Source organism: Cygnus atratus, chromosome 6 (genome assembly GCF_013377495.2).
Source record: "Cygnus atratus isolate AKBS03 ecotype Queensland, Australia chromosome 6, CAtr_DNAZoo_HiC_assembly, whole genome shotgun sequence".
Taxonomy (NCBI): domain Eukaryota; kingdom Metazoa; phylum Chordata; class Aves; order Anseriformes; family Anatidae; genus Cygnus; species Cygnus atratus.
In genome coordinates, this window is record NC_066367.1 from 19,873,170 (window position 1) to 19,900,263 (window position 27,094).

The window sequence follows — 27,094 nt, forward strand, 5'->3', positions numbered from 1 at the left end:
ACACAAACATACCGGAGCTAAGATCTTTGTAGAACTGTTGGCTAGTCAAAACCTGTGTAAGAACTGATCGCATCGCTCCTCCCATTTTGGTCAAGTCTTCTAGAAAGGAAACATGAGGCTCCAAAACCTGGAGGATTTTATGAAGGTCTTTCTCTGATGGTAGATCAAGAGCTGAAAGCCACATAACAAGAACTTTTGGTATAAACATAATGTAAACTAGCCAAGACCTACACAAGGCAGAACAGCTATGACTAACACAAAAGGAATTAGCTTATATTTATAATGCTCTAAAATTCACATGTGTAATCTTGACTTCATTTTCTGGAAGAGCTCAACACAATGCTGTGTAACCCTTAAGACATAATTAAAAAGCTCTTCATCAGAGAAGAAAATAAAATAGTCTCACCAGGCAGCAACATGGTTAGGAAAAGATGCACACAATTCAGTGATATAAACTACAGATAGCATGCACGTATTTGTGTATTGTGTCTCATATGTCAAAGGAAGAGATAGCAGCATAGTAAGATATGCTAGAGACATGCAAATTTAAAACATACCAGGCTCATTATATCCCTCTCGTAAGTGCTGAATAAGGCTAAAGATGAACTGTGGAAGAACCAATTCTGACATCATCAACAAGTCTTTTGGGACACATGGAACATTTGAATTTGACTTAATCCGGTGTCTTTTACAAAACCTACAACAAATGAGAAAAATGTTAGCCGAGCACAGTTCAGCAGAATTACCATACATCAAGAAAGCCACTACATTTTCCATTTTTCAGAGCATATACTTTTACATTAAAGATGCTGTAGAAATGGTATTCTGAAATTCCAAGCACAATGTTCAAATCCACCTTGTTTCCAAATACAAAGAATTATAAAGTTGTCAAATTTATTTCCCTTCCCAAAGTTAACATACCTAGTTTTATCTCACACATTAGAGACATCTTCATTTAACAATTAGAAGAACAAGGATTTTCTTCATCTAGACATACCTCCCAATTTCTAGGCTATCTGACCGAAAATATTTATCTAAAACAGTTTCTCTTCTTTATCTGAAACAGTCAAACACTGGCCTGATTCTTCAGGACATCAGTCAGAGGATGACTTTTTAATGTCTTTTGACATAAATAAAAACTTCTGAAAGCATTGGAATTCACAGGATTAGTATTTACTTCAAATGTATACCAACTGAGATTTACTTATCAAAGTATGATAGAAACACCCTACAAGAACTACACTAATTGCTTCATTTAAAAATAAAAGAAAACATTTCTTCTCTGAAGAATTCCTGTTTGGTGGTAGTTGAGGCTTGGCTACTACACAGCAACATGAGGTTGAGCCAAGTCCCATTAGAGCAGACAGAATGATTTCCCACTGACTTAACATAAGCCTGACTCAAGAGCCACTGAATACTTCTCTACTCCCAATCTATTTTTAGAAAGGGCATTTACCAACACCAAAGACTTATTTACCTATGTCAAAGAAGCAGCTAAGAAGGAATAAAGACGTCTAAACACACATAGTTTAAGAGTACATTTTACTGAAAAGATTCACTAGACTTTACTAGTAATTTTTCAACAGGAAGATTAAGAGATTGATTCAGTATCAGTGAGATACAGCTTTGTGTGAATATGAAAATTATTTTCTAAGTTTATTCATGCTTTCACTATATGCTATAAGTTCACTATGCTATAAGTTCCCTAAGAAGCCTGGTATTCTCTAGAGAGCGCTTTTTCTTGAGGACCATCCAAGTACCACCCTCAAGACAGGAAAGAAATAAAAGAACAACAAAAAAACTTAGGATAAAAAAAAGATACAAGAGCCCAGTGATGAAGACAGCATCTTCTTCTCTCTGTTTTTACTGAAGTGTGGCTAGCATCTTCACAAGACTTAACACTAACAGCTTCTCCTGTGCTCTTACCCATTACAGATAACACTTTTTATTACAAAAAGGTAAACAAATATAGTAGTAGCCAGATCGGCTGTTTGTATATACAGCCTACCCATTCCTGGGGAAAAAACTCCTGGGGAGAAAGAGCTCAGTGACAGCTAACAACTTCTGAGTTAACGTACAAAAGGAAGGCTTTCAGTTTTGTCATTCACAAAAGTGAATGGCATTCACAAAGTCATTCACTTTTGCTTCTGTCACCCACATTTGACTCATCCACATACAGAAATCTGAACTGCCATAAGTCACAAGCCTCACATTATCTGAGCCGCAATATAGTAGAGTCTTAACGGCATTTGGTTTCCTTTTCACCACTACCCTTGTAAGAACGGATCAAAAGTAATAACAATACAGGCTTAAAGACACACAAGGAAAGAATTACTGTGAAGAAATCTGACTGGATCCATGTCTACAATATTTGCTTATGAGACTGTTTTATCCTGAACTCTCAAAAACCAACCCAGCCAACCAGCCACACACGGAACACAACAATCCTGCCACTGGATGGTACTTCTGCAACCCTGAAATAGTGGTCCTCTATTCCACTCCAAACTCCACTGCCTTTACAGGGTGCTGTACCGTTCTTCTACTAATATTGACCAAAATACCAGACAAGGGCTTCCAAGTTCCTCAGAGTTTAAAAACAACTGTTTTAACTAAAGAAGAGACAGAACCTCAAGCTGTGATGAGGAGGAAACAAATTGAAGCTTTTAATACAGAAAGGAAGAGACACCTACGACAAACTTCACCAAAGGATTACACAGTCAGTCACTGGACAGACAGCAGATAGTGCTATTTCTTAATCAGTTCCTTGTACTTCTAAAAGAGCTTCCTTACCATGGCATCTGAGAAATAATTGTTCATCTACAAAAATGTATGCTTCTGCAGCACTTTGAAACAATCAAAATAGGGACAACAATGAACATTTTCCTAATCTTTCCTGATGACATTAAGCTCTGGAACTCCATGACTTGGAGCAGGAAGAAGTAGGTTGTCTCCAACAGGTGGTTATGAAAGGTGGATATAAGCTAGATATTAATTAATTTTTACAAAGAATGTCCAAAATTAAAATAACTACAGAGAGGAAGACTGACTAGACGGCTGACAGGCCACCTTAATCTAAGTTTTGTTACATGCTTTCAGTGTTGCAGGAAGGCTTTTTCCTACAAGCCTGTAGTTTGTTTAATCTTTATGATTTCATACTTCTTGTGCTGCACATTTTTCCTTGTAAATATTTTTATTACACTACAATGAGCTTTAAGAATACAAGTGTCTCAGTGAGAGTACCAATCTATTAGCTGGAGATATTCAAGACCTATCTCAGCGAAGAGCTAACATCAAAGTACTAAAATACAAGTCTACAGGCGGACAATATCATCTTTTTTTTTCCCTTTATTCTTTTCTCTAACTCAAAAATACACTGAGTCATTTTGTTTCCTATGCATTTTCCTTCTCTTGAAATTTTTTTTCCAACAAAAGCCATGGCTAACTTCAGTAAAAGGAGAGAATAACACAGTAACTTGCAATTAAATAGAATTCGAAGTTTAACAAGCGATCTTGTCCACACGACCCCAAATATAATTCTTGAAGTTCCTTATGCTGCATTGATATCTTATTTGTACAGCGTGGAAGAACACTTAACATTTAGTTAATAGTAAAAAACACCATGCATTTTTAATATAAGCAACATATTGACTTTTGAGCAACCTTCACTTTAGACTTTCCAGGTTCATTTCATTCTCTCGTTCTGTTTCTGCCTTTAATAGTTCTACTGTGAATTTCTGAAATGTATTTTAGAGGTGGCTTCAGGTAAAATAACCCCTTTCCTTTAGGTTGCAGTTCCACAAATGCTTAAGTTGAACTAGGTCAGTCCTGCCACAGTTCTGCCTTTTGCCCTCTTACTTCTTCCAGCACTGCCACTCAATCAATTCTGCCTTAGGCAAGCTCAGGAAGCTAAGCTAGCAGAAAGTTACTTAGTCTTCAAAATATATATATATACACACGCACACGTGCGTGCACACACATCTAGAGTGGCATTTCACTGGGCCAGCTTAAATCCACTAACACAGACCTGCCTCCTTGGCAATTTCATTGTGACTTTCAGTGCAAAGTCATCATCATCCCTTCCCCTGCTCACCTGAAGGGGAGCAAAACACACAGAAAAAAAAACCGACAATGCGAGAGAACCAGCTCAAATTTGAATGTGTATAATGTCTTGCAACCAGCAGATCAGGTAGATACGCGGCTCGTTGTGAAGCCAACTCCTCCACTTCAAAGAAGGGTTTTTAAACTTCCCCAGTTATTAGAGCAGCTGATGAGTGCCTTCAGAACCAGCCAGACCACACCTTCACAGCTTTTGAACATTTGCACAGCCCTCCTTATACTACATCCCACAGCATCTCAAGTTTCAGTTGCATTCCAGAAACTTGACATAAGTTCATGCATATACAGAGGGACTATTTTTACCCTCACTTTTCTCTCACTCTTTTGTTCCCTGCCTCCCCATGTTTAAAAGTCATTTGTTTTAAATTGAATCATAAGGCTGTCCATGTTCGCACAAGTCTTATAATACTGTAACACAATAAGTACCTGACTCCAACAGAAACTTCCAGGGATTCTTGTCTGGGTAGCAATTACTCCTCTAAACAACAGGACCCAAATAAAAACTACTGGAACTTAACTCCTAAGCAACTCAATTCCTAAGCAACAGAAGCAAACCTGTACCTGATTCTTCAATTCAGCAACAATAAACCATATTTAAACTGAGTTTTTATTTAGGACATTATTCACATTTGAATTTCATGCCATATATTGCAGTGACTCAATGTCGAGTAATGTTTCAAAGTTTTCAAACAAAATAAACAGATTTTGTAAGTGAGAACCCAAACACTTCAAAAAGAATAAGCATTTTGTCCCAACAGTTAAACTAACAAGCAAATGCTATGCTTACATACACTACACTTACGTTTCTACAAAAAAGAGAAAAAAAAAGCAAGATGGAAAATATTTAACGCGTGCTACAATTGTCTCTCAGTTCTTATGAACTGATTTTTCATTCTTCACATACTAGTAAAGAGTGTTTATATTTTTCTTCTTCTTTTGCTATTCACATACTACAGCAAATTTTAATTCAGAGCAAAATATAACTTTTGTAAACAGGATTAGAAATCTGTCTTGATGAAAAAGGACTTTGATCTATTGTAGCCTCGCTTTATGTAAATCCACTTTTCCATGACAATTTACATGAAGTTAACTGTAGAAAGGCAGAGAAATAAACTATTCTACTTGTTAATTTAGGTTTTTGGGTTGGTGGTATTTTTTTTTTTTTTTTATTCCTCCACCTAGTAATTCAATTTCAATAGTTAAATTCGTTCTTTTCACCTGCAAAATAAGGTGAGAGATGAATCGATGTGCCACTGACTTCAAAGCCTGAGAAGTGACAACTCACCTGCTGCTGCTTGGAAAGAAAGCCGCAACCAACAGAAGAGTTCAGAAACAAAACCGAGCGTTTGCTTTCTGCTACAAGGGATGCACCAACAAGAAGCAAACCCTAGCAGGAAGATGTCAGTGTAACCCTCCTAACCAGGAAAGCTCCAAAGTACAGACACTGCTATCAGTAGGGGAGGCCTGTGAAACGTGGAAGAGAAAAAACCCATAAACACCTTTAAAGTGCATCCTTCCAGGCTGTAAGCCTTCACAACAAGATGTTCAGCCACACTAGCAGGCTAGAAACCATAGATCAAATAGTTGGAAGATATTCTGATCCTTGCAGAATAGGAGGAAGAGAGGCAGTGAGTCACCAGCAGCGCCCTTAGAGCTCGGTGCTCTGCTGAGCTCCCTTCAGCGCAGCAAGCTCCCCAGTTAAGACAAACAGCAGACAAAGAGGCTCTGCAGAAGAGCATGTCTATTATCCCCTCTTAGTTCTCAGATGTAAACATCTCATGTAGTAGATCGAACTATGCTGAGTTTCATTAACAGACAAGTACCCACTGTCAAACAGTACATTTGGCTATTTTTATCACAAGACCCTAGAAATAGTATAAATGAGAAGGAATGAATTTTTGTTAAATCCACTGTTGAAAGTCGTTAAATTTGAACATTTTGATAGAAAGGCAAGCAATTCAAAACAGCAACCATCTTCTGCTGCAAAAATATTGCCTTTCTAAAAAGGGCAGATGCTCTGGGATATAATTACAGCATTGAGACTGCATCTAAGTACAGATTACATTTACCTTGCTTGATTGAAAAGCCTTAATTTACACTATTTTAAATATACTTATACAATAACAGACATAGCTAGCTAACCTACAAACCTAATACCCCTTTGAAAAAGCTACAGCAAAGAGGATATCACAGGGATCACAAAGTGTGGCCCTTGCATGTAGAAAGTGTCAGTTGCTCTGTTAATGGCAATACTAAAATCATTAGTGTGATCTTAATTCAGCCATTTACATGTATGAATATGATCTCTAACCACAATTTTCAGCAGGAAAAACAGCTTTTTTCAGTTGAGAAAAGATACAGTACTACTTAAATGAGCAGTTAATTTAGTATTTTGTTGTACTGAAGAAGGCCGTGAATAGAACACTCTTCAAACTCAACTCTGAAAAGCAAACTTCATGAACATCAAAAAAACATGAGGAAATTGTGTTCCAAAGTCTTTCACAAGGTGGAGTCTAAAGGTATTACCTCTATTTTTTCCATATACAGACCTAAAAATAGACAAAGATACAAGGCATATTCTAATTCTGGATTCTAATTTTTTCTGATTATTCAGAGTTCTTAGCCTCGCATAGCATTCACAAAGCAGAATTCCCAGCTGACTTCAAAAGTAGGTCTGAGACACAAGAACATGAGCAAATGCAATATATGGTCCTGAGCTCTCATCAGATGCATCTCTTGTTGACCTCACTCTTCCCAAACTGTTAGCTCCCATACAGTCTCCCCACCAAGCTGCTTTCAGAGTACCATCAATTATCTACCTTAAAGCACAAGGAAACACATGTTCTATTTAAAGAACAAAAAGCAAAGTTTCCAAAAATAGAGTCAACAAAATATTTTTCTGACTAAGGAAGCAACTAAATTTTCCCAAGAAAATTTAAGCAGGTCAAACATCCGGCATGTAATACTTCGGCCTGAATGCTCAGTCTCACAAAGGTCTATGTGACTGCATAGTGCCACATGTAAAAACAATCTTCATTTCCTCAGGATCTGAGTAAGATGCAGGATTTTAATAAACGCTGTCAACTTCAACGAAGATACTGCTTCGGTCAGGCCCCCAACAAAATGCGTATATATGTAATTTGCAGTTTTCTTGGACAGGTAATGCCCATGTGTTTCATACCAAAGCCATTATTGCTGCAGGCAGTGTGCAGAAAGCTGAGACATGGATCCTGATGAAGGCAACAGTTAATTATGCAGCCCTTGTTGGTGTAAAATTCAAATGGCTCTGGTGCTCAAACATAAAGAACATTCACCATTATTGTCAAAGCTAACTGCCAGAACCCTCCATTAAGGAGGGCACCTATAAGACTCTTATTTAGATCACGTTCAGTTGTCCAATCCCATTGAAGACTTCTTTTTTTAAATATAAAATTCCTGATATTCTTCAAGTTATAAGGAAGAGTGCCCTAAGATCTGAAAGAATCTATATTAATTGTCATTAAGAAAACTTAAGAGACAAAAGTGCCTTGGGAACGTGCTCCCCAAACGTACACCCAAAATCACACTTACTCTGCTGCCAACAGATCTCCTGACAGCTCCTTGTAGATCAGACAAATAATGCTCCACCCTAAAGTAGCAAACTTAGAATCCTGGAGAGCTGATAGGCTCACAAAAGGGATAAAAGGAGCTTTAGAAGTTGGCAGGATCAAAGCAAAGGAACTGGAAGTCAACAATGGTTAGCCCAAATCTAAACAAGACTGTCTACACAGACTTCCAAAACACCAGTTCTTCTTAAATTGAATACATAAAGGTATATTTCAAAGCAATAGACAAGTCACACAATAAATAAATCAAATTTCAGACAAGGTATGGTATATAACAGTAATACCAATCTTTAGAGTACTGTTCTGTTCCTCGAACCACACTGGTCTTAACAGCAAAAAATTTAGGGGTAGAACTATCATGTATTCTTCAAGTTTGTTCAAGAAGTAACACAGCAAGAATTGTGGCTTTTAAGTGTTTAAATTACATATATTGATACATTTGAGTCCCAAAGGTGACAGTCACTTCAGGCCCTTACTGACTCCTCTAAAACAACTGTGTTTTCCTGAGGCATGTATAAACTACGTGGCGTCTAGTCAGGCCACGGCTCTAAAAGTAATAACCCAAAATTATCACTTGGCTGTCAACCATTTGGAAAACATTGCAGTAACTAATTTAGAGGCAGATGTAGTCCTCATTAGAGACATTCTTAAGAGAAATCAAGACAGGCAAGTTTGTGAGTCGGCTTTGTCATTATGGACCTAATCACCAGCAATCTGAAATCTCCTTCTTTCCAAGGATAAGACCTCACTTGAAACTCTGCAAAAGTTACTGAATATTACTGGGGAATCCTAAACAAAAGCACAGAAACTATATGGAGTTGGGAGCTATCCTACAGAATGCCACACATACCAGCCCAACAATCTTAAACGTGAGGACCTTTTCAGGTAGTTTCACAATGCTCGAGTCTAAATTCCTTGACAGCGTGTAGGGCTTCATTCTGCTTTTGAAGCATCTGTTTCAGCAGCTTCTTGAAAAAGAGTCTGAAGGAGCACTTCTTCCCTCCCGGAGGCTGCACTACCAACCGAGCCCGAGGGCTGGGAGAACTGGAGCCTCCTGGCCCGCAGCGAAAGAGCACGACTGGCAGAGCCGCCCCGGGAGGGCCAGCCTTGGAGCAGCAACGCCTCAGGTATGCTCTACACGTGATTCACTGTTGCAAGACAGTCGATAAAGTAACCACATGATCTACTTAATGCCAGCAACACAGCCATTACCTCTGCTTCCCAGAACCATGCCTGAAACAGATCTGCCTTTCCTGATACTAAGGGGATCACAGCTGCTACAACCTGAGATGATGAGACCTCGCCTCCTGAACAGGAACAGAAAACATCCCAAGGTGACTACTGTTACAGGTTTCTCAACAGCAAGCTTGTTTTTTATTGTCAGTCTGTTACAGTTTTTTCACAGGTGTAGAATAGAAGAAAGGTCTTTTACTTAGCAAAAGAAAGTAAAAGAGATAGCAAACATTCTTCTGTAGCTCCCAAATAGGGCAGAAAGGCCATTTCTATTGAAATGAGGTCCTGTAAGTAAGTGCCTCTGAAGGTGGGTAAAATAAGGAACTATGTCAAAAAGGGAAGGAAGAATATGGGGACAAAGTAGCAAAGGTCATCAATACTAGGTATTTACTGTCCAAAATTTAACTATCTATAAAATAATACTTCCTGGATGCAAACATTTTAATACACTGAAAAAAACAGAGCCAGTTCTAACTAAACCAAACCAGGAGAAAATTAGCAGGCCAGAAGCTATGAACATACTCCTCACGCTCATGAGAAGCGAAAGGAGGCAAAGAGATTTCTCCAGCCTTTTTGTATACGACCATGGCAGACCCAACAGAAACATCAGCCATTGAGACAGAAGTAATTTTAAAAAGAAAGACATCCAAACTAGCGTGCAGATCAGGTGGGATCTCCACAAAACCTAAATGGCAAAATAAGTAAGGATCGTCAGAGATGGGGCCGAAGAAAGCTTAGAGCTGGGTACCTGAAGCTGCTGTTGAATGCACGGCATATAAACATCAACCTTTATCAGTCACCTTGTTTACAACTAGAATATTTTTGACTTCATGCATGACTACTAATAAAGAAATGGCTTGCTTTTACAAGTAGAAATTGATAATTTCTAAGACCCTTTTCTATAAGTCATAAGAGAAGGCAATGCTCCATGTCAATAGAGCCACCGGTTGCCATAACTACCATCAAATACACAGCAAACATCAATGCAAAAGCCTGTTTAATGAAATTCTTAACCTGGCTTTTTGCCTCTCAGGATATGCAACTCTTGATGGAGATACTATTCTCTTTGTACTGTAATGCAGCACTATAACATCTGCTTCCCACATGATTAATTTAACAAATAAGCCAACACAGCGAGGCATACTCAGAAACAGGACACGAGGGAATGAAATAGCCAAAGCGTAGAGGCTCCCTAGTATATCAAGTTATTGCCTACAGACTGAAAGGGAACAGAACAAGAGCGCAAGAAAGCAAGGCAGTACTCATCAATAACAGACCACTGACCAGTTATACCCTTATTATAACCACATGGCATATTGCTTTCTTCAAGCTTGTTTCATAAATTATGAAGTTTCATTACTACACAAGACCATCTACCAACCAAAAAATATTCCAGTATGAACTTGCCTGGTTCTACTGCATGTTGTTTCCTAATGGACGAGCTCACCTGCTGAACTATGAGCACGTCTACCATCAATGCTTTTGAACTGAAGATTTTTCCTTCAAAACATTATTAACCATTTCTGATGGAGATGCAAAATTTCATTTACCTATGGCTAGACACCATATGGGAGAGGACTACAAGCTATTTTCACCTCCTGATGTATCACTGAATTTCAAACTCTAGAAACGCAGTCACAGCTAGAGCTTTTAATACTCAGACAAGTAGCTACACGCTTAAAATGTACAGATTTAGATATTTTCTAAAGTCTAAATTGCATTCTAGTAGACCAGAACAACTGCACTTAAGCGTCAAAACCACTGAAACTTGCATGGGAATCACAAGGTTTGAGAGCGTGACTATCTGATTTTTCTAAAACAATTACACAAGGTGCCTAAAAACAAATCAGCATGCAGCTATTACCATTACATAATGAAGCCAGGATATAGTATACTGGATACAAAAAAAGTTTAATACTCAGTGATCTCTAAAAAGTAAACTGCAGTTTTGATTAGTAACAGAAGATTAATGCACATATCCTCATATTCCAGACCAAGCCACCTCTAGGTTTACATTAGCCACCCTAAAGAAAATGAAAAGATGTTCCAGATGGTGAGCTGGAGAGATTTCCTTTACACTAGATGAGCAGCTAAGACTTCATTAAAAGTATTTTTCAAGATGCATCAAATGAAAAAACACTAACCATGCAGACCAGACAACAAGAACCAAGAGAAACAAACTATTGTTACTAAAATATTCATTTACAGTATCCACACAAAGTTTTATCTACCATCTGCCTGCTCAGATAGAGTTTGTAAGTAGGTTCCACATTTGATTCCCTTGCTATTAATAGAAGCCTAGGCTGGGGTGGGCAAGGTTACATCAGGCTAGACACACTCCTATTTCCTGAATCTACAATGAAGGCCTCCCAAGGAGCATGTAAAGCAGTACCTTCGCGTTTGTGTAACTGATTTGTATACACAAAGTAAAATCAATTTATCTAAACGTACTGTATTGAAGCAATTCAAGTCAACAGGCAAAACTGTGTCTGTAAGTATGTGAGCCCAAGTGTTTGCACTTGTTAATGTTTTTACATTGGTTTAAATTTAACTTACTTCATCTTACATGGCAAACAATGTTTCTTCTTCATTTAATTGCATCAGCTTAAATCAGTTCTTTAGATAAGCAGGTACAACCTTATGTTGAGAGCAGGCTTCCCATGTATTGTCATGTAGTGTCCTCCTGCACAACCAGGACTGGAAATTTTACTCAACTCAAGACTGACACTATGAAATTCTTTATCTGGAATAATTAAATCTACTGACAGGACCTAGCTCATACCAAGGACAACTTACTCTTGAATTCTACTGTTAAAAGTAGTAACTAGAGTAAATCTAACAGAGAAGTGAGGGAGAGTATTCTTACTCCCTCAGGGTTTGCACCTGTTTACATTGCAAATTTAACATTAAATTTCTACTTCTTTATTAAACCAGCTTTATTTGAGAACAAAATTGTTTAAAATGGCAAAAGAGGCAGAAGCAATAAACTCTGGGATGAGAGCAGTATTAGAATTCATTTTAATATTTACTTGAAGTAGTTCAATTTGTCCACACTCTGTTAAAATCCTACCACTAAGAGGAGCCCTAAAACTATCCCACACTGAGCACTGGAAAAAGAGACATTAATTTTTTTTCTTACTTCTCAAGATCAAAAGGAACTGGTAATTCAGCGATACTGAGGAAATCAGGAACACCAGAAGTTGAACAAGAACAGATAAAGAAGAAATTACTTCAGGAGCAGATGCTTAAAGTCAGTCAAGACCAAGGAAAAGAAAAGGAGAAAAAACACTCTCTCCAATGGGAGGGAGTCTACAAGTGGAAGTGATTCCATCAAAAAGGAAGAATGAAGAAATGATGAAGGCAGATAGTAACATGAACAAGAGGGGGACAAAAAAAAATCATGACAAGAAGCAAACAATGAAGTCACTTCAAAGCAGGAGAATTGCAAATCCAGACACAAAGACTGAGAGTCAGGAAGACAACATTTAAATGGCAACAGAAAAAAGCAGAATTAGTGAAATACCTAAGTAGAAATGCAAAGGAAAGAAGGAATTTTAAGACACGTAATGAAGCAGACTAATAGAGTGGAAGTGGTAAAAATATGAAGAACCAAGACAAGGTTTAGTATTTCTACACCTTCCTAGCATTTTCTGCTATCTGCCACAACTACAGATTTACTGGGAAAAGATAAGATGGCTCTTCCAAGAGCATACCATCTTACCATGGCTAAAACAATCAAGACAGACTATTCCAGAAACCTGCCCAGAAGAGAAGCCCCACTCAAGTACTCCAAACTGTCTTCTGGTGAAGCCCTTTGCTCTCTGGTGAACAAACAGGAGTGCAATGAACTCAGCTGAAGATACCCAGTTGGGAAATGTCAAGTGTACTGGCTAGGTATCACCTCTACCCAACAGGTTGGCTGATCTGTCCCTTTGCCATCGAGCACAATGGGAACAAAGACAGGTCTAACGAGGTACCAAAGCCATCGCTGCCTTGCAGCCAGGCGCTCACGCCTTGCCTACAACAGGTCTCAGAGCACGACGGACGGCTGACTTCCCTGAAGCCCTGCCTGACCATACCCACCCAAGAGCTGCCAAGCTCCTTGATTTCAACCTGCGAACAACAAACAGAAGGCAAGGCGAGCAGCAGACTGGGCACACGCACAAAAATGGCTCCCTTTAGCCCGACCCGCTCCCTTCAGCGCGTTTGCCCGGCTGAAGCGCTGGGCTCTGTGACCACAGCCCCGGGCCGGGCGCTGACAGGCCCCTCGCCTCACCGACCCCCGGGTCCCCAGGCCCGTGCACGGCTTAGGGCGGGGACTATGGCGAGGCTCGGTGCAGGGGGGGCCTTCGCCGAGGCCGGGGCGGAGGCAGGTGCCGCCCCCGCCGGCAGGTGCCCGCCCGCCCGCCCGCCGAGGCCGCCCCGCTCACCCGGCCTCCCGCATGACGTTGCTGTCGCCGCAGTCGCAGGCGCCCCCCGCCTGGCTCCGGAACATGTTGTAGTCGTGCCCGGCGTGCTCGCCCTGGTGGAAGCACTCCGCGCACAGGCTCATGCAGGGCGAGATGCCGCACGTCCGGCAGCGGTAGGCCACGAAGTTGGCCGTCCACACCAGGCCGCACAGCGTGGCCGGGTCGTAGGCCCGCACGGCTTGCACGAAGCTGTCCCACGGCTCCCCGCCCGACAGCAGGCAGCGGCACCACTCCAGCGCCTCGCCCGCCGCCTCGCCGCCGCCCGGGCCCGCCGCCGGGGCCAGCACCCGCTCCAGCAGCACCCGCAGCTCGCCCGCCGCCGTCGCCGCGCCGCCTTCACCGCCCAGCGCCGCCTTCAGCCGCGCCGCCGTCGCCCGCTTGTCCCGGCCGCTGGCGCCGGCCCCCGCCATGACGGGGCACCGCGGGGCCGTTACGGCTGCGCCGGGCTCCCGGCTCTGGGGCTCCCCCTTCCCTTCCCTTCCCTTCCCTCCCCTCCCAGCGGCACCTCCCTCTCGCGATAGCCGCAGAACCGGCGCCCTCCCGGCGCTGCCTCTCCCCTCCCCTGACACTGAGCCCTCCCCTTCCTCTGCCCGCCCCGCCGCACTGGCAGCGCGCAGGTGCGCGGGCAGCGGCGGCCGCAACACGTCCTTCTCGCAACATGTCGCTGTCACCCCGCAACGTGTCGCCGCCCGACCCGACCCGCCACGCACGGGATGCTCGTTCATAGAACCACAGAATATCCTGAATTGGAAGGGACCCATAAGGATCATCAAGTCCAACTCCTGGCACCACACAGGTCTACCCAACAATTCAGACCGTATGACTAAGAGCACAGTCCAAACGCTTCTTGAACTCCGACAGGCTTGGTGCCGTGACCACGTCCCTGGGGAGCCTGTTCCAGTGCGCGACCACCCTCTGGGTGAAGAACCTCTTCCTGATGTCCAGCCTGAACCTCCCCTGTCGCAGCCTGACACCATTCTCGCAGGTCCTGTCGCTGGTCACTAAAGAGAACAGACCGGTGCCTGCCCCTCCACCCCCCCTCGTGAGGAAGCTGTAAGGCTGCAATGAGGTCTCTCCTCAACCTCCTCTTTTCCAGGCTGAACAGGCCCAGTGACCTCAGCCGCTCCTCATACGTCTTCCCCTCTAGGCCCTTCACCATCTTTGTAGCCCTTCTCTGGGCACTCTCCAGCAGTCACATCCTTTTTGTACTGTGGTGCCCAGAACTGCACGCAGCACTCAAGGTGAGGCCGCAGAGCAGAGCAGGACACTCACTTCCCTCGACCGACCAGCAGTGCCGTGCCTGAGGCACTCCAAGACCCAGCTGGCCCTCCTGGCTGCCGGGGCACACTGGCACAGCTCACGTAGCGCTTCATGTGTCCGCAGCCCGAGAAGCGGGCTGCCAGCAGAACTTCTAGAAAGCCCGTCCCCGGACAAAGGCAGGCTGGGGGCAGCAGGCACAACAAAGCTCCACGCCCGCCGCTCCGCTGCGGCCTTCGTGCCGTGCCGTGCCGCCCGCTGGCAGCGCTGGGGGCACAGAGCACCTAGGGCCCGAGCGGCGCCGTGTGCGGCCACACACCCACTTGCACACACCGCCTAGCACTCCGCACCAACGCCGTGAGCGAGGACAGGGACACCCCAGCCAGCCGCACTTGGCTAGGCACCGCCTGCCCGGGGAGGGGCGGACCGGCACGGCGGCGGCTCGGGGCCTGCGTCTGGCGCCGGGGCGGGGCGGGACGGGACGGGGCGGTGCTGGCCCCGCGGCGCGGCTCGCCGGCGGCTCACGGTGCCCGGAGGGGCTCGGCCGGGGTTGCGGTGAGCGGCCAGAGGGGTTGGAGGTGGGGGGGCTCGGCCCCGCGCTGCCACAGCCCCGCCGCAATCAGCGCTGGGAGCCGCTCGGCGCCGCCCGGGCTGCGGCGGGAGCAGCGTGAGGGAGGCGCGGAGCTGGCGGCGGGGCCGCAGCGTCCTGGCGGCATCGGGCCCCGCGCCGTGACGGGATCCCCGGGCTGGGCTGCCTAAGGGGTGCGAGGGGGTTTTAAGCGGAGAACGACTCCGTAAGGTAATACGGCATTATGGTATTGCAGCTGATGACACGTTATTTTCCTTTGAATCGTGGAAGAGTCGGAAGGGACGCGTGGGGATCATCGAGTCCAGCTACAGACATGAAGAAATTAAAGCTTAAAGAACTGGAGAGCTGTCTTCAACAGGTTGATACCTTCGAAAGCCCCAAACTACTCCTTGAACAGTACCCAACGAGACCTCACATCGCAGGTAGAGGTGGCACTGTTGTAGCTTGTCTCTTTTATTAGTTCTGCATGAAAAGTTTAAGTGCTTTTTGTTTCTACCGCAGTATCTCATTTAAAGCCTTCACACTAGACATAGTTGAGAAATTGTATCCACCAGAAACCTGAATCCATTTTTCTATGATGTTAACTTATTTTCATTAAAAGAATACTGTTAATTTATAATCCAGAATTAGAGAAAATTGATTTAAAAGATACATATATTCACTGATCTATGTGAAATCTCTCCACCAGACCAAATATCTTCAGTTCAATTACTTGGCAAAATATTAGTTTTCACACAGAAATGAAAAAGAGAATTGCAGGCAGTGAGAAAATGAACGTAATTTTGCATGACAGGAAACCTTCATTTCAGAGTTTTCTGAAAGCAGAAGAAAGTAGTTTGTATTGATTAACTGGATGCCTATTGGGTACATTACTGTGTGTTTTTTTTTCTCCCCTCAGCATGTATGCTTTACACAATTCACAATACTTTTGATGATATTGAAAACAAAACAATTGCAGATTTAGGATGTGGTTGTGGTATGCTCAGCATTGGAAGTGCAATGTTAGGAGCTGGGTAAGTAAATACTAATTTCTGGACTTTTTTTTTTTCTGGTATAGGACGGAGTTGAAATTAAGATTACAACATAGTGCTGAACTAAACTAATTTTAGCCATCTACTCTGGTGCATAATCAGGCCATTTAGTATGTTTAAATAGTTAATAACCATTCAGCTTCTGGGAGGGCTGTATACTGGCCTCAAAACAATTACATTTGTTTTCTCCTAAAGCATTAAATGAACACGTGAAACATCTCTCTCAAACTTTAAAAAGGTATTTGAAAAAGGCAACAGAGCTGCTCACATTTGTCTAAGTACTGAATTTGTAGTGTATGCCTGTTGTGTTTCCTAGTTAAAACAAGCTCGTGCCATTCCTTTTCAAAACTGCTATAGAATTTAAACAGTTTTATTTTGCAGAATACTAATGTGGCTTTTTTTTTCTTAATAGGTTTTGTGTGGGGTTTGACATAGATGCAGAAGCACTGGAAATATTTAACAGCAATCTTGAAGACTTTGAGCTCACAAATGTTGACTTCATTCAGTGTGATGTCTGTTCTTTGTCTGACAGCATGTCAGAGACTTTTGACACAGTTATCATGAACCCTCCTTTTGGTACCAAACATAATAAAGGTTTGTAGATATGGAAGTCGTTTAGCAATTACTAGAAATGAAGTATCAAGGGACACACTTCTAATGAAACATCTCTCCTCTCTATTGCAATAGGGGACCTAACAAAATTTTGCTGACCTGAAATCAGTTTCATAAGTAGAGAGATTAACCAATTCAATGCTATAGCTGACAATCATTTGGTTTCAAATAAACAATACTAGCTATTTCATATCCTTTATTTTTTGCTTTTACTAAAAGCACTTGGGAAAGTTGCAGAAATACTTTCTGTACCTTCACATATTCAGTGTTTTTTCTCAAATAGCTACTGCTTCAGAAAGATTCAAGTGTGAAGCAAATCTTTAAATCCTCTAGTTTAAAGTTGCATTTAGTAATTTAAAAATTTCTATGCTTTTAGGAATGGATATGATTTTTCTGAAAACAGCTTTACAAATGGCAAAAACAGCTGTATATTCCCTTCACAAAACTTCAACACGGCAGGTAAGTCCTTCATTTTAGTACGGTGAACATTAAGCTGACAAATAGTTGGTCAGTAGTCACGTTGTCTTTAGCTTCATTGATTTGTTCATATTTCTATAGTATATGCCTATTTGGGGTATATATTATTGTCAAGGAATAGTTGTGACTTTGCATGCATCAAGATAAGTACATCTAATATTTTAAGTTGAAAACAAAGGTGCAGGAGACTTCTTAAATCATAACAGCCATGAAGATGTTTTTCAGACTATAGAAAACAGCTTTTACATGTAGCTATGTCTGTTTAATACTGTAGCACATTCAAAAGAAAGCAGATGAATGGGAAGTGAAGATGGAAGTCATAGCAGGTAAGATTAACTCAAGAGAAAAAACAGTTTCTTGGGGTCTAATATAGATGTAAGCCCTTACTAGTCAGACAACATCCAGAGAGAAATTTAAGTGTGATTTACAGTGAAAATGACAGGGTTTGTTTATTTACTTAATCTTACTACCTGTCTAGAACATAAGAAGGCACTTGATGATTAAAGCTCAGAGGAAGAGTTTCTTCGCGGACTACATTAAGCATCCTAAATATTTTTGGCAGTTACTCTGTTATCTTCCGAAGTACCATGAGCTATATGTTTTATAGGAGTAATACAACTTGAGACATGGAATTTGCACAAATGCTTGAGATGTAGTTCTAGATCTCAGCCATCCACTTACTGTCTGCTGTGGTTGGTTTAAATTTTCAGTCATAATCTAGTGCAGAGGTCAAAACAGTTATCCCATCAAGGGCTCACAGAGATAGGCAACAGAACATAGATGGAGGGTGTAAGTTAACTGACTAATAATCAGTATAGCATAACAATTTTTTGTACTGTTCACAGAACTTCGATATGACCTACCAGCATCTTACAAGTTCCATAAGAAGAAATCGGTAAGTATAAAACCTAAGACAACTGAGAAAACACTGTATTGTAGCAGGGAGGTAAATAAATTCCACTGAAAGAAACTTAAGTTTTAGAGTCACGTGTACTGGATGATTAATAGCATTTGAAAGAAGTTTGTTATGACAGCAATAAGGTCCACTGTTGTTACCACACTTAGTGGTTGAACAGAGGGGTCAGTAATGAGCAGTTTTAAGTTCTGAATTTATTGGCAGCTGCTGTTTAATATAACTTCGAGGTTACAAAGTCAGGAACCTTTTACAGTTGAATGAGGTGCAAGAGAAGTTGAGACCATCTGACAGTATAAACAAAACTATAAATACAAAATAATTCTCCAGAGTGGCATCTTAAAATTAAGCATGCTGCTTAGAACAAGAAAAAAAAAAAAAAAGCTGTAACCCAACACCACGAAGCTCTCTTCTCATTGCAGGTTGACATTGAAGTGGATTTCATTAGATTTCTGCCAAGAAACTCCTGAACTGAAGCATGTCTTTAAAACTTATTTAAAATGGACTAATAAAAACAATGTTATTTTTATTTTAGTATTACTGATCTCCATCTCCATTTTCTGTTTTCAGTTGTTTTGGTGCAGGTTCTTCTTCTTCCATTTCCTCTAGTGGTCTCTTCTTAGGACTTGCTGGTTCTGCAAGATTGAATACATATAGTCATTTATGGTAAAGGAAAGCCTTTCAGTATTACCCCAAATCTTCTGGAAAAAAGAAACAAAACAATCAACTAAAATACTCTTAAAAGTAGTCCTAGTATATATGCCCCAGAATGGGTCCTAATCTATAGCCATTGCTATGATAGAAGGTTCACTTATCATGTGACTTAGAAGTTTCGAGGTGTTCCAAAGTACTTTAAAGAATTTGTTCTTACCTGCACTAAAGCAGGTAAGATGAAAGAAAAAAAATCTAACAGGAGTAGGTTTAAATGGGTTTTGTTATAAGCAAGTACTGTATCTAATGAACAGAAAGAGCAGCTCTTCCTCTTCTCTGAGCTAAGTACCACTATCCAGAACTATTGGTCTTACTGTATCCTCAAGGTACATGAGGGTGGTGAACGTTGCTGACATCTTCAACGTGGAATGCTTTGAACAGTGCTGCAGTACAGCCACAGCTATCTAATAATTACTTCAAAATACTTTTAATATGCATTTTGTCCAGTTTCAGCCTCTGGAAGGAGGCAGAGGACCCCTGAAGTTACTTTACTGGTAATGACATATTGACAGAGGACAGAAATACTACAATAGAGCGCCAAAACTTGGCCCTAGTAAACTAAAACTTCTCTACAAAATAGCCCTGTGCAATGAAGAATCTGTATCCAGCACAGAACGACATACCTGTTTTAGTATCATCTTCACCTTCTTCCTCAAATTTTATTTTCTTGCCCTGAAACTGTACTTTCCCTTTTTGTGCGCCTTGAGGTATCTTCCCCCCTCTTCCTTTTCCTTTAACTTTGCGTCCTGTTGGAATATAAGATAACAGGAATTTTGTATTATTTGTGTTTTTAATGGACAAGCTCAAAAGAATGCTTTATAACCAGTGATTATTATGTATTCACTATCTTATTTTCACAAAATGCCACTCATGGAAGATTGTAAATGCTTCAATCAATCTAAGGAGGACCTTTTGTTTTCTGTTTCAGCAATTCCTGCTGATCTTCCATTATTTTTTTCAAAGCTTCTTTCTCTTCATCTCCTTCTAGCAACTCCCAAGTAACATCCTTGTTCCGAAGCTGTAAGTTTCCATTATGTGCTGCTTTGGCTTTTTCCAGAGCTTCTTTTGCAGTATCCTTAAATAGGATAATTCCCTTAAAAAGAAAAAAGGCATTTGCATCTTACTGTGAAAACACTCAGCTAGAATGATGAACAACATATCCTGCTAGGTACCTCAGCAAGTTCATTATGCTTGCATGCTGTGAAAAATCCGGACTGAAGCAAAACCCTCAGACTGTCCTAACAAGCATTCTTAGTCTCAGTTTTGAACTAATCAGCTGACGAGCCTGGAACCTTTACCCATGCTTTTGAAAGAATTCAAGTGAATGATTTCATTCTCTAAATATTCTGCAGTTCCACAAGTCAAATTAAACAAAAAAAGAAAACAGAAATAATTATTTACTTGATACAGGAGCACATGCATTTAATTATTAAGCTTCAAACTCTAATACTAAGATCTTTACTCAGAGTCCAAGATTATACTTACCTCCTTTGCACCTCTTACAAAGTGTATCCATTTGATTTCTCCATGATCAGAAAATACTGTATGGAGATCTTCTCTGCATGTTTGATCATCTAGATCACCAAAAAACTTCAAAAGACATCCTGTCTTTTCTTCTAGAGATTTCTAAATAAAAGTTGAAGACATTTTTATTGACAAGTCAAACTTTGAATATTCTTTCCCACCCCCATCATAATATTAAAACATGACAGTAATTAATTAGCAATTGAAGTCTCTTAACACCATTAGTAACCCAACCATTCTTGCTACATAACTTACTTATGCTGATACCCAAGTCTTGCACAGTGCCCCATAACCTTTAACTTTTTTTTTTTCCTTTGCCTACTATGGATACATTTACATAGAATTTAGGACTCCTTTCCCTTAAGATAATTAACACTCTTGAAATTTTACAGAACAGTTTCCTGAAGGCTGACCTGAAGTTGAAAAATCCATACATTATTGATATGATCCTGTAAGGATTTACTAAGTAGCACAGAAGAATGATCATCTATTTTATTCATGTATTTAGGATCACTTCTGAACAGGTAAACATACCTAGTAATTCAAATCCAGGAGATGTTCCTTTAAACAAAAATCAGTCTCTTGAAAATAAGACAATACCACGACAAAACGAAGTCTTACTGTAGGTTAGTTGTAAAAGCTGAGTGCAACACATAGCTGCAGTAACACGTTAACGAAAATCCATGAAAGCACAAATTGAATAGTTTTTAAGTAGACATTTAAGAAACCCATACCATCTCAGCATCTGCTGCTTTTTTCTCTTTTTCTTCTTTTTCCCTGTAGAGAAGTTAACATGAGTTAAGAGTTGGTTCACATGTGGTCAGGTGATCCAAACCGGGCACTTCTGTTGATAAGGACTTACTGTTTAGCTCTTGCTTTGGCCTCTACTTTGTTTTGTTTCCTTTCTTCATTCTTCTTTGTACAATACTCTTCCCTTCAACAGAATGTAAACTAAGTTAATGCCAATTAGATTATCCCATTACAATTACTTTATAAGACAGGAGAAGCCAGTAAGCAATTGAGACCATCTGTAGCAGTTGAGATGATGGTCTGCAAAGGCTTGTGCTATTGGTGTCTGTACAACAGTAGAGAAATTTAAATCCACCCTTGACCATTATTATTAGGTTCATATATCAGGTAAGTGGACTTACTTGAAAAGCACTATCAGCTCTGTGTCTTTGTACTTTTGGTTTGGGATTTCTGTGAACTTCTTCGCAGATTCAACACTATCAAAAACCGCAAATATTGATCCCTGTTAAATAAGGGACATTCAGTGTCAGAGTAATCCAACAGAATGTTCTCCAGGAGGCATCCCTGCCCCAGGTCTTAATTGTTCATTGCCAAAAGTTACCTTAAACGTTTTCTGCAGAGTTCTCCTCATCTGAATGTTTTCAACTGGACCCTTATCTTCAAGCCATTCTTTGATATCATCAAGAGTTGCGTCTACTGGAAAGCCTTTCTGCAAGAAAGCACAAAACTTCAATTGTATACAACAAACTGTGACACTTCATCAGATATAACCACCTGACCATCTAGTATGAATTAATTCAAGCTTTACTTTGGTTAAATGGTTCTCAGTCAAAGTCATTAGAACAGCACAGAGCAAAGGAAGAGCTTTACTTACAACATATACCGATCTGTTTTTAATTGCAGCCTTGTACTGGTCATTCAATTCAGGAAGAGGTTTATTTGGAGATCTCCTGATTTTAGTTTTGTCTTCATTTATTTCCATCAGACCAGTCTTGGATTTTCTTAGTGCTTCTACTATAACACCAAAATCTTTAGACAGACGACTTAACCTATTGAGTAAAGAGACACAGGTTATTAAAACTATCCAGGCAAAGCTGAAGCCAAATGTTAAAATCCCAACGAGAATTGTATGTGCAGACCAAGGACATTTGGCCCAAACACATTTAAGTAGCTAAAAATTACCCTTCCATCCATATTAGCTGTACTTTGTTTTACCTGTTGAATTTGATCATTACTTCTAAAGGCACCCAGCCATCATCTAATTTGATCTGTTCCTTTAAGAACTTGTCTCTTGGTAGATTGTGATTGCCAAAATAGTACTGCAAAAGAAAGAAGAAAAAAATGTCTTGAAAATATTTGAAATTCTAATTGTTATTTTTATCAGATTAACAAAAGTTCTCAAATTACTACTTCCTGCTTTAACAGGACACTTCCAAAAGTTAGCTGCAACAAGTAAGCTGTTAAAAAAAACCTGCTTCATCCAATGGGATTGTAATCAGGCAAAGCTGGTAGGCTGCAGATTTGTTTAGGAGAGGCATGAGGCTCACTCTGTTAACATTCATAACAATGTGTATTCATATAGCATAATTCATCAAGGTGATAAAGATCTGCAGGGTCACCACTGAAATTTATCACAAACAGATTTAGATTTTAGTCCTCATTTAAGAAATGTGCTAGGCAAGAATAGTATCTTTGCCGCACTGTGAAGTCCTCTGTGTAGACTACAGTTTCTAGGTCTCATACAAGAAAATACTGTAAGATAGATACACACACACACATATTTAAGCATTCATTTACCATGTTCTCGTTTTGATTGTGCCTGGCATGGAAAGAGCAGTGTCACACAGGTGACAAATTGTTTAACTGAGCACAAAGTAGACAAGTTCATCAGATTCTATTGCTTGCTAGCAGTCATCTAACAAGGGTCAAATACTTGAAGCCATGGGATAAGTGGAAGTGTTTCCACCAGGATCATGGTGCTTTAGGAAGAGCCAGCTCAAGTTTTACGATAGTACTTCTCCCTCTAGTGTACCTCAAGTTCACATTACCACACGTCTAGCTTTGTCAACTATTTATCCCCAGTCTCAGTTATTTTCATAAACAATGACTATGGCTCCATATGCTGATGGATTCACATATAGATACACATAATTTTGTCATTCAGGAAGAAGGTTTTGTTCTGGATGTTATTTTAAATGGTGTGTTCAGTTATCCATTGTAAGGTAACCCTCCAAGCCTCTCGAGTAAGAAATAATGAATGTAAAGTAGGGCATTTAAGTTTAGTTGTAATTTGTAGCAATAAATTACAGAGCAGTAAAACATAATAGCAAGTTATGCAGCATGCTAATATTTTCAACAGCACAGATTCCCAAATAGGATTTTTTCCCCAATTGCATACAAAGAATAACCCCAATGAACACAGTAATAAATTGTTCAATGATACATTCACTTGCTGTAATGCCTAAAATGTTATCAAGTTAAATGTTCTGTGTTTAAGTGGTAGTCTTACAAGCAACCTTAGACAAACGTAACTTCCAGTTTAGACTACCACTACGAATGATCATAACATATTAAAGTCTGTCACAAGTCTATGACTTTTGTTTTTTTAACAGAGCTGAATATTCAAGTTAACTCTATGAAGTTAATTTCCCATTAGCCAAGTTCATACCAATTAAAGTCTCCAAAAACTACACGAGTCTAGATCCAAAACTATAAATTGAACTCACCTCAATTTGCTGACAGATTTTGCTTTCCAAGATAGACATATTTTCACCATCTCCGTTTTCAGCCATTTTCATCAGCTGTGTTGAAAAGAATTTAGAGCAAAGGCACTAAGTATCGAATACCAACTTCTACAGACATATTTGTATAGCACTGCATTTAACTACATTTAAACAAGGTAACAGGCAAGTTCTTCAGCCACACATTTATGGTTGTGAGTCAGCTCTAAACATGACTGCACAATTCCAAGTAGAAACTGAAACTAAGAAACAACTACTTAGCTGTTAAACCAGCATGTTAAACCATGTTAAACCAGCATCTAACATTCAAGATAAGTAAATAAATGCTGTCATTTTAAAGCATTTGCTATTTACCTTTTTATAGTCACAGATCCTCAGTTGGTACCTAACAGCAACAAATCTGAGCCAACAATAGCCAATGTTTGTCAGCTCAAACCCAATCCCTCATCACTAGGCAAAACTTCAGTAACAAAAATTGTTTGATATTCCTAGTAAGTATAATTAGAATTTTTTTTTTGAAGTTTCCACCTTGTAAGTAATCTTTGAAAGTTCAAGGAACTTACTGGAGGAAAGAATGAAGACATACGTATTTACTAGTACATCCTAAAGATGTCTAGTTCTCCTTTTTACAGATTTGCCTTCACTGCAGTTCCGCCTGAATACTGCATCAAGCATCTTTGAGAGGACATATGACGTTTTAAAGTTGAAAGCAATTTATTCTCCTAACTAGTATTAAGCTTTTAGTTCCTGTACATCAAATACGGTCACTATATGCACTAGGAAGTTGGTAAGAAAGCAGCTACTGGACAACAAATTAATGGAGATCAGAAACTGCTCATCTAATTCCTCTTAAAATAGGGATAGATGGAGGAGAGTTATTCTTGAGAGAAAAAAAAAAAAAGCAGCTTTATAAACCTGTCAGAAACCAGTTTGAATTCAGCACTGAACTGTAAACCCCAGATTTCTACCTTCTCCTGACACACTCACACTTGTCAAATCCAGCTGCAGAAGATTAAGCAGATTGATGTCCCCTCAGCTACCCCAGGCCAAGCCTTAAGGCAGACTGTACCTGCTTGCCCCTCAGCTGTCCTTGCTGTTTCACACATCATACTGAATGGTGCACAGGTTTGTTGGAGCAAGCAGTCTCTTAATACAGGTTTTTGTTAAAATAAAACTCAGGACCTTGTGGCTGCATGCTGCCAAACCACCCGCAGTTCTGTTACAGGCGAGGACTAAGGAGATGCAGCTTGTCTGAGCTAACAGATACAAATGAATCAGTGCAGTACAGCCACAGGCTGTGCTTTGTTACTGCCTCTGTCATTTGGAGAGAACTCCTCTTCAGTCTGCCTAGGGTAACCCCCCTCTCCTAGCCTCCCCCCCAAACCCGGTCTGCAGCATGCTAGATGCCCTTGTTTTTACTTCTGGGTAACCCTTAGGAACTGCAAACGTGACAGTGCTACGAGGCGCCATGGAAAAAACAGACATTCTTGTCTCCGCCTGGCTTCTGCTGCCTCAAGTCCTCCACCTTTTTCATAGCCTCGAAGACCCTCCTGTGCAAGCAGAAACACTGTACAAAAGGTTAGAGCAACACGAGACCTCGGGCAAACCACTGAGACTGAGTCTTGTAATCAGAAAAGTTTTTTTAGAAAGCACCCGTCCACACACCAGTAACGCGCTCCACAGGCCAGCCTATGCCCCTCGTGGCAGGCTCGGGCCCTTCCACAGCTGGGGCGCTGACGGAGCCCTGACCCCCAGGCACCGAGGCAGCAGCCGCCTCCTAGCACGGGGGAGCTCCGCGTGCTGCTGCACCCGCTCGCTTCAGCCCCTGGGCGCGGGCACCTCAGCCCCCAGCAGCAGCGCAGCACCGCCCGCCGCGATGCGAGCAGAGGGAGCAGGGCCCCGGCGGGCAGGCCCCGGCCGCCAGGCTCCCGCCGCCCCGCAGCCCCCCCGCGCGGCGGTGCCGGGCCGAGCCCCGCGGGGAGGCGCCAGGCGGCGGGAGGCGCGCGCACAGCTCCGCGTGCTGCAGCGCTGCCCCACGCGGGGCGCCGCAGGAAGCGCTTCCCGCCACCGCCGCGCTGCCGCTACGCCCGCTCCGGCCCCTTCCCGCCCGCCAGCCCCAGCCCAGCGCGCGGCGGCACCGAGCACAAACCTGCGGCGGCCCCGCCCGGCGCGCCCCGCACCGGCCCCGCTCGGCAAGCTGCAGGCGGCGCGCACCGAACGGTTCTGCCCGGCTCCGCTCCGGCCCGGCCCAGCAGCCCCCGCGCCGCCGCCCGCCCCTCACGTGGCGGCCGCTTCCGGGGCGCGGGGCGGGGCCGCGGCTCTGAGGGCTGTGAGGAAAGCCCCCCCCCCCCCCCCCCCCCCCCCTTCCAGTCGCGTGTGCACCGCGCTGTGGTGGCGTGTTGTTTATTAGAAACACTTACTGCAGTACACCCGTAGGCCCGTACAGCGCTACAAAGGCACGAATAAACGCTCTAACAAACAGTACCGGCCCGAGAGAGCTCTGTGTTACCTCATGCCTTCAGCCCCACGCCGGGAGCAGCGCAGCGGGCCCCGTCCACAACGGGCGGAGTAACGCGGTGCCCGTATCCCGGTGGCCGTTACGGGCACGGGGCGCGGCCAGGTCTAAATTTTAATGTAAAAAATAGCACCAGTGAAAACGTAACAGCCAGTCTTTGAACCTGAATGCTCCCCTGGCTCTCAAGCATCCCAAAATCTCTACAAAATGAGGATGTCTCTGGCTTCAGGTTGTGCCATATGGGTGCTGCTCTCCCAGCACAGGAGAACCAAAGGCTTCTCCCCGCTCTGCAGGAACACTTGAGAACAATTCAGATCCCCACCTGGCTTTTAAATTATTCTCTGCCGTGGGGATTTCGGGGAGAAATAAATTAACTCTTTTGCTCACTTGCTTGGCCCATGCATTTCAAACAGCACCAAAGAGTTCGGTTCCTCAGACCCCTTTACATATAAGAATCTTTAAACAAATTTGGCTGCATCCTTAAGTAGCTCTCAGCGGGACAGCTAACAAACCAGAACACTGAACCCACACACACGAGCTTCTAACACTAC

The 27,094-nt window shown here is 42.0% G+C and overlaps 3 protein-coding genes across 5 annotated transcripts in view; 1 reads left to right on the top strand and 2 right to left on the bottom strand.

Annotated features, from left to right (window-relative positions):
* The window catches only part of UBR3 (ubiquitin protein ligase E3 component n-recognin 3), a 105,471-nt gene extending 91,638 nt beyond the window's left edge, over positions 1-13,833 (bottom strand). The window contains 3 exon segments of the mRNA XM_050711635.1: positions 13-171; positions 558-697; positions 13,385-13,833. Coding sequence (XP_050567592.1) covers positions 13-171; positions 558-697; positions 13,385-13,833 — 748 coding nt within the window.
* Positions 13,834-15,129: 1,296 nt separating this feature from the next.
* METTL5 (methyltransferase 5, N6-adenosine) lies at positions 15,130-18,839 on the top strand. 2 transcript variants are annotated; one of them, XM_035571012.2, is made up of 8 exons: positions 15,130-15,235; positions 15,540-15,691; positions 16,168-16,282; positions 16,713-16,894; positions 17,289-17,371; positions 17,664-17,715; positions 18,235-18,284; positions 18,725-18,839. In XM_035571012.2, the coding sequence occupies exons 2-8, from the start codon at positions 15,583-15,585 to the stop codon at positions 18,770-18,772; spliced, it is 639 nt and encodes a 212-aa protein (XP_035426905.1). In that variant the 5' UTR covers positions 15,130-15,235; positions 15,540-15,582; the 3' UTR covers positions 18,773-18,839. The 2 variants fall into 2 exon arrangements, with proteins under 2 accessions (XP_035426905.1, XP_035426898.1); XM_035571005.2 differs by having other exon boundaries at positions 15,138-15,235; positions 15,505-15,691.
* Positions 18,478-26,319, bottom strand: SSB (small RNA binding exonuclease protection factor La). Of its 2 annotated transcripts, none has more exons than XM_035570974.2 (12): positions 26,178-26,319; positions 24,014-24,088; positions 22,503-22,606; positions 22,162-22,336; positions 21,889-21,996; positions 21,689-21,789; positions 21,400-21,471; positions 21,272-21,314; positions 20,499-20,639; positions 19,923-20,106; positions 19,637-19,759; positions 18,478-18,937 (listed from the first exon to the last, which is right to left on the bottom strand). In XM_035570974.2, the coding sequence occupies exons 2-12, from the start codon at positions 24,083-24,085 to the stop codon at positions 18,840-18,842; spliced, it is 1,221 nt and encodes a 406-aa protein (XP_035426867.1). In that variant the 5' UTR covers positions 24,086-24,088; positions 26,178-26,319; the 3' UTR covers positions 18,478-18,839. The 2 variants fall into 2 exon arrangements, with proteins under 2 accessions (XP_035426867.1, XP_035426874.1); XM_035570981.2 differs by lacking the exon at positions 26,178-26,319 and adding an exon at positions 25,694-25,908.
* Between the last annotated feature and the right edge of the window lie 775 nt (positions 26,320-27,094).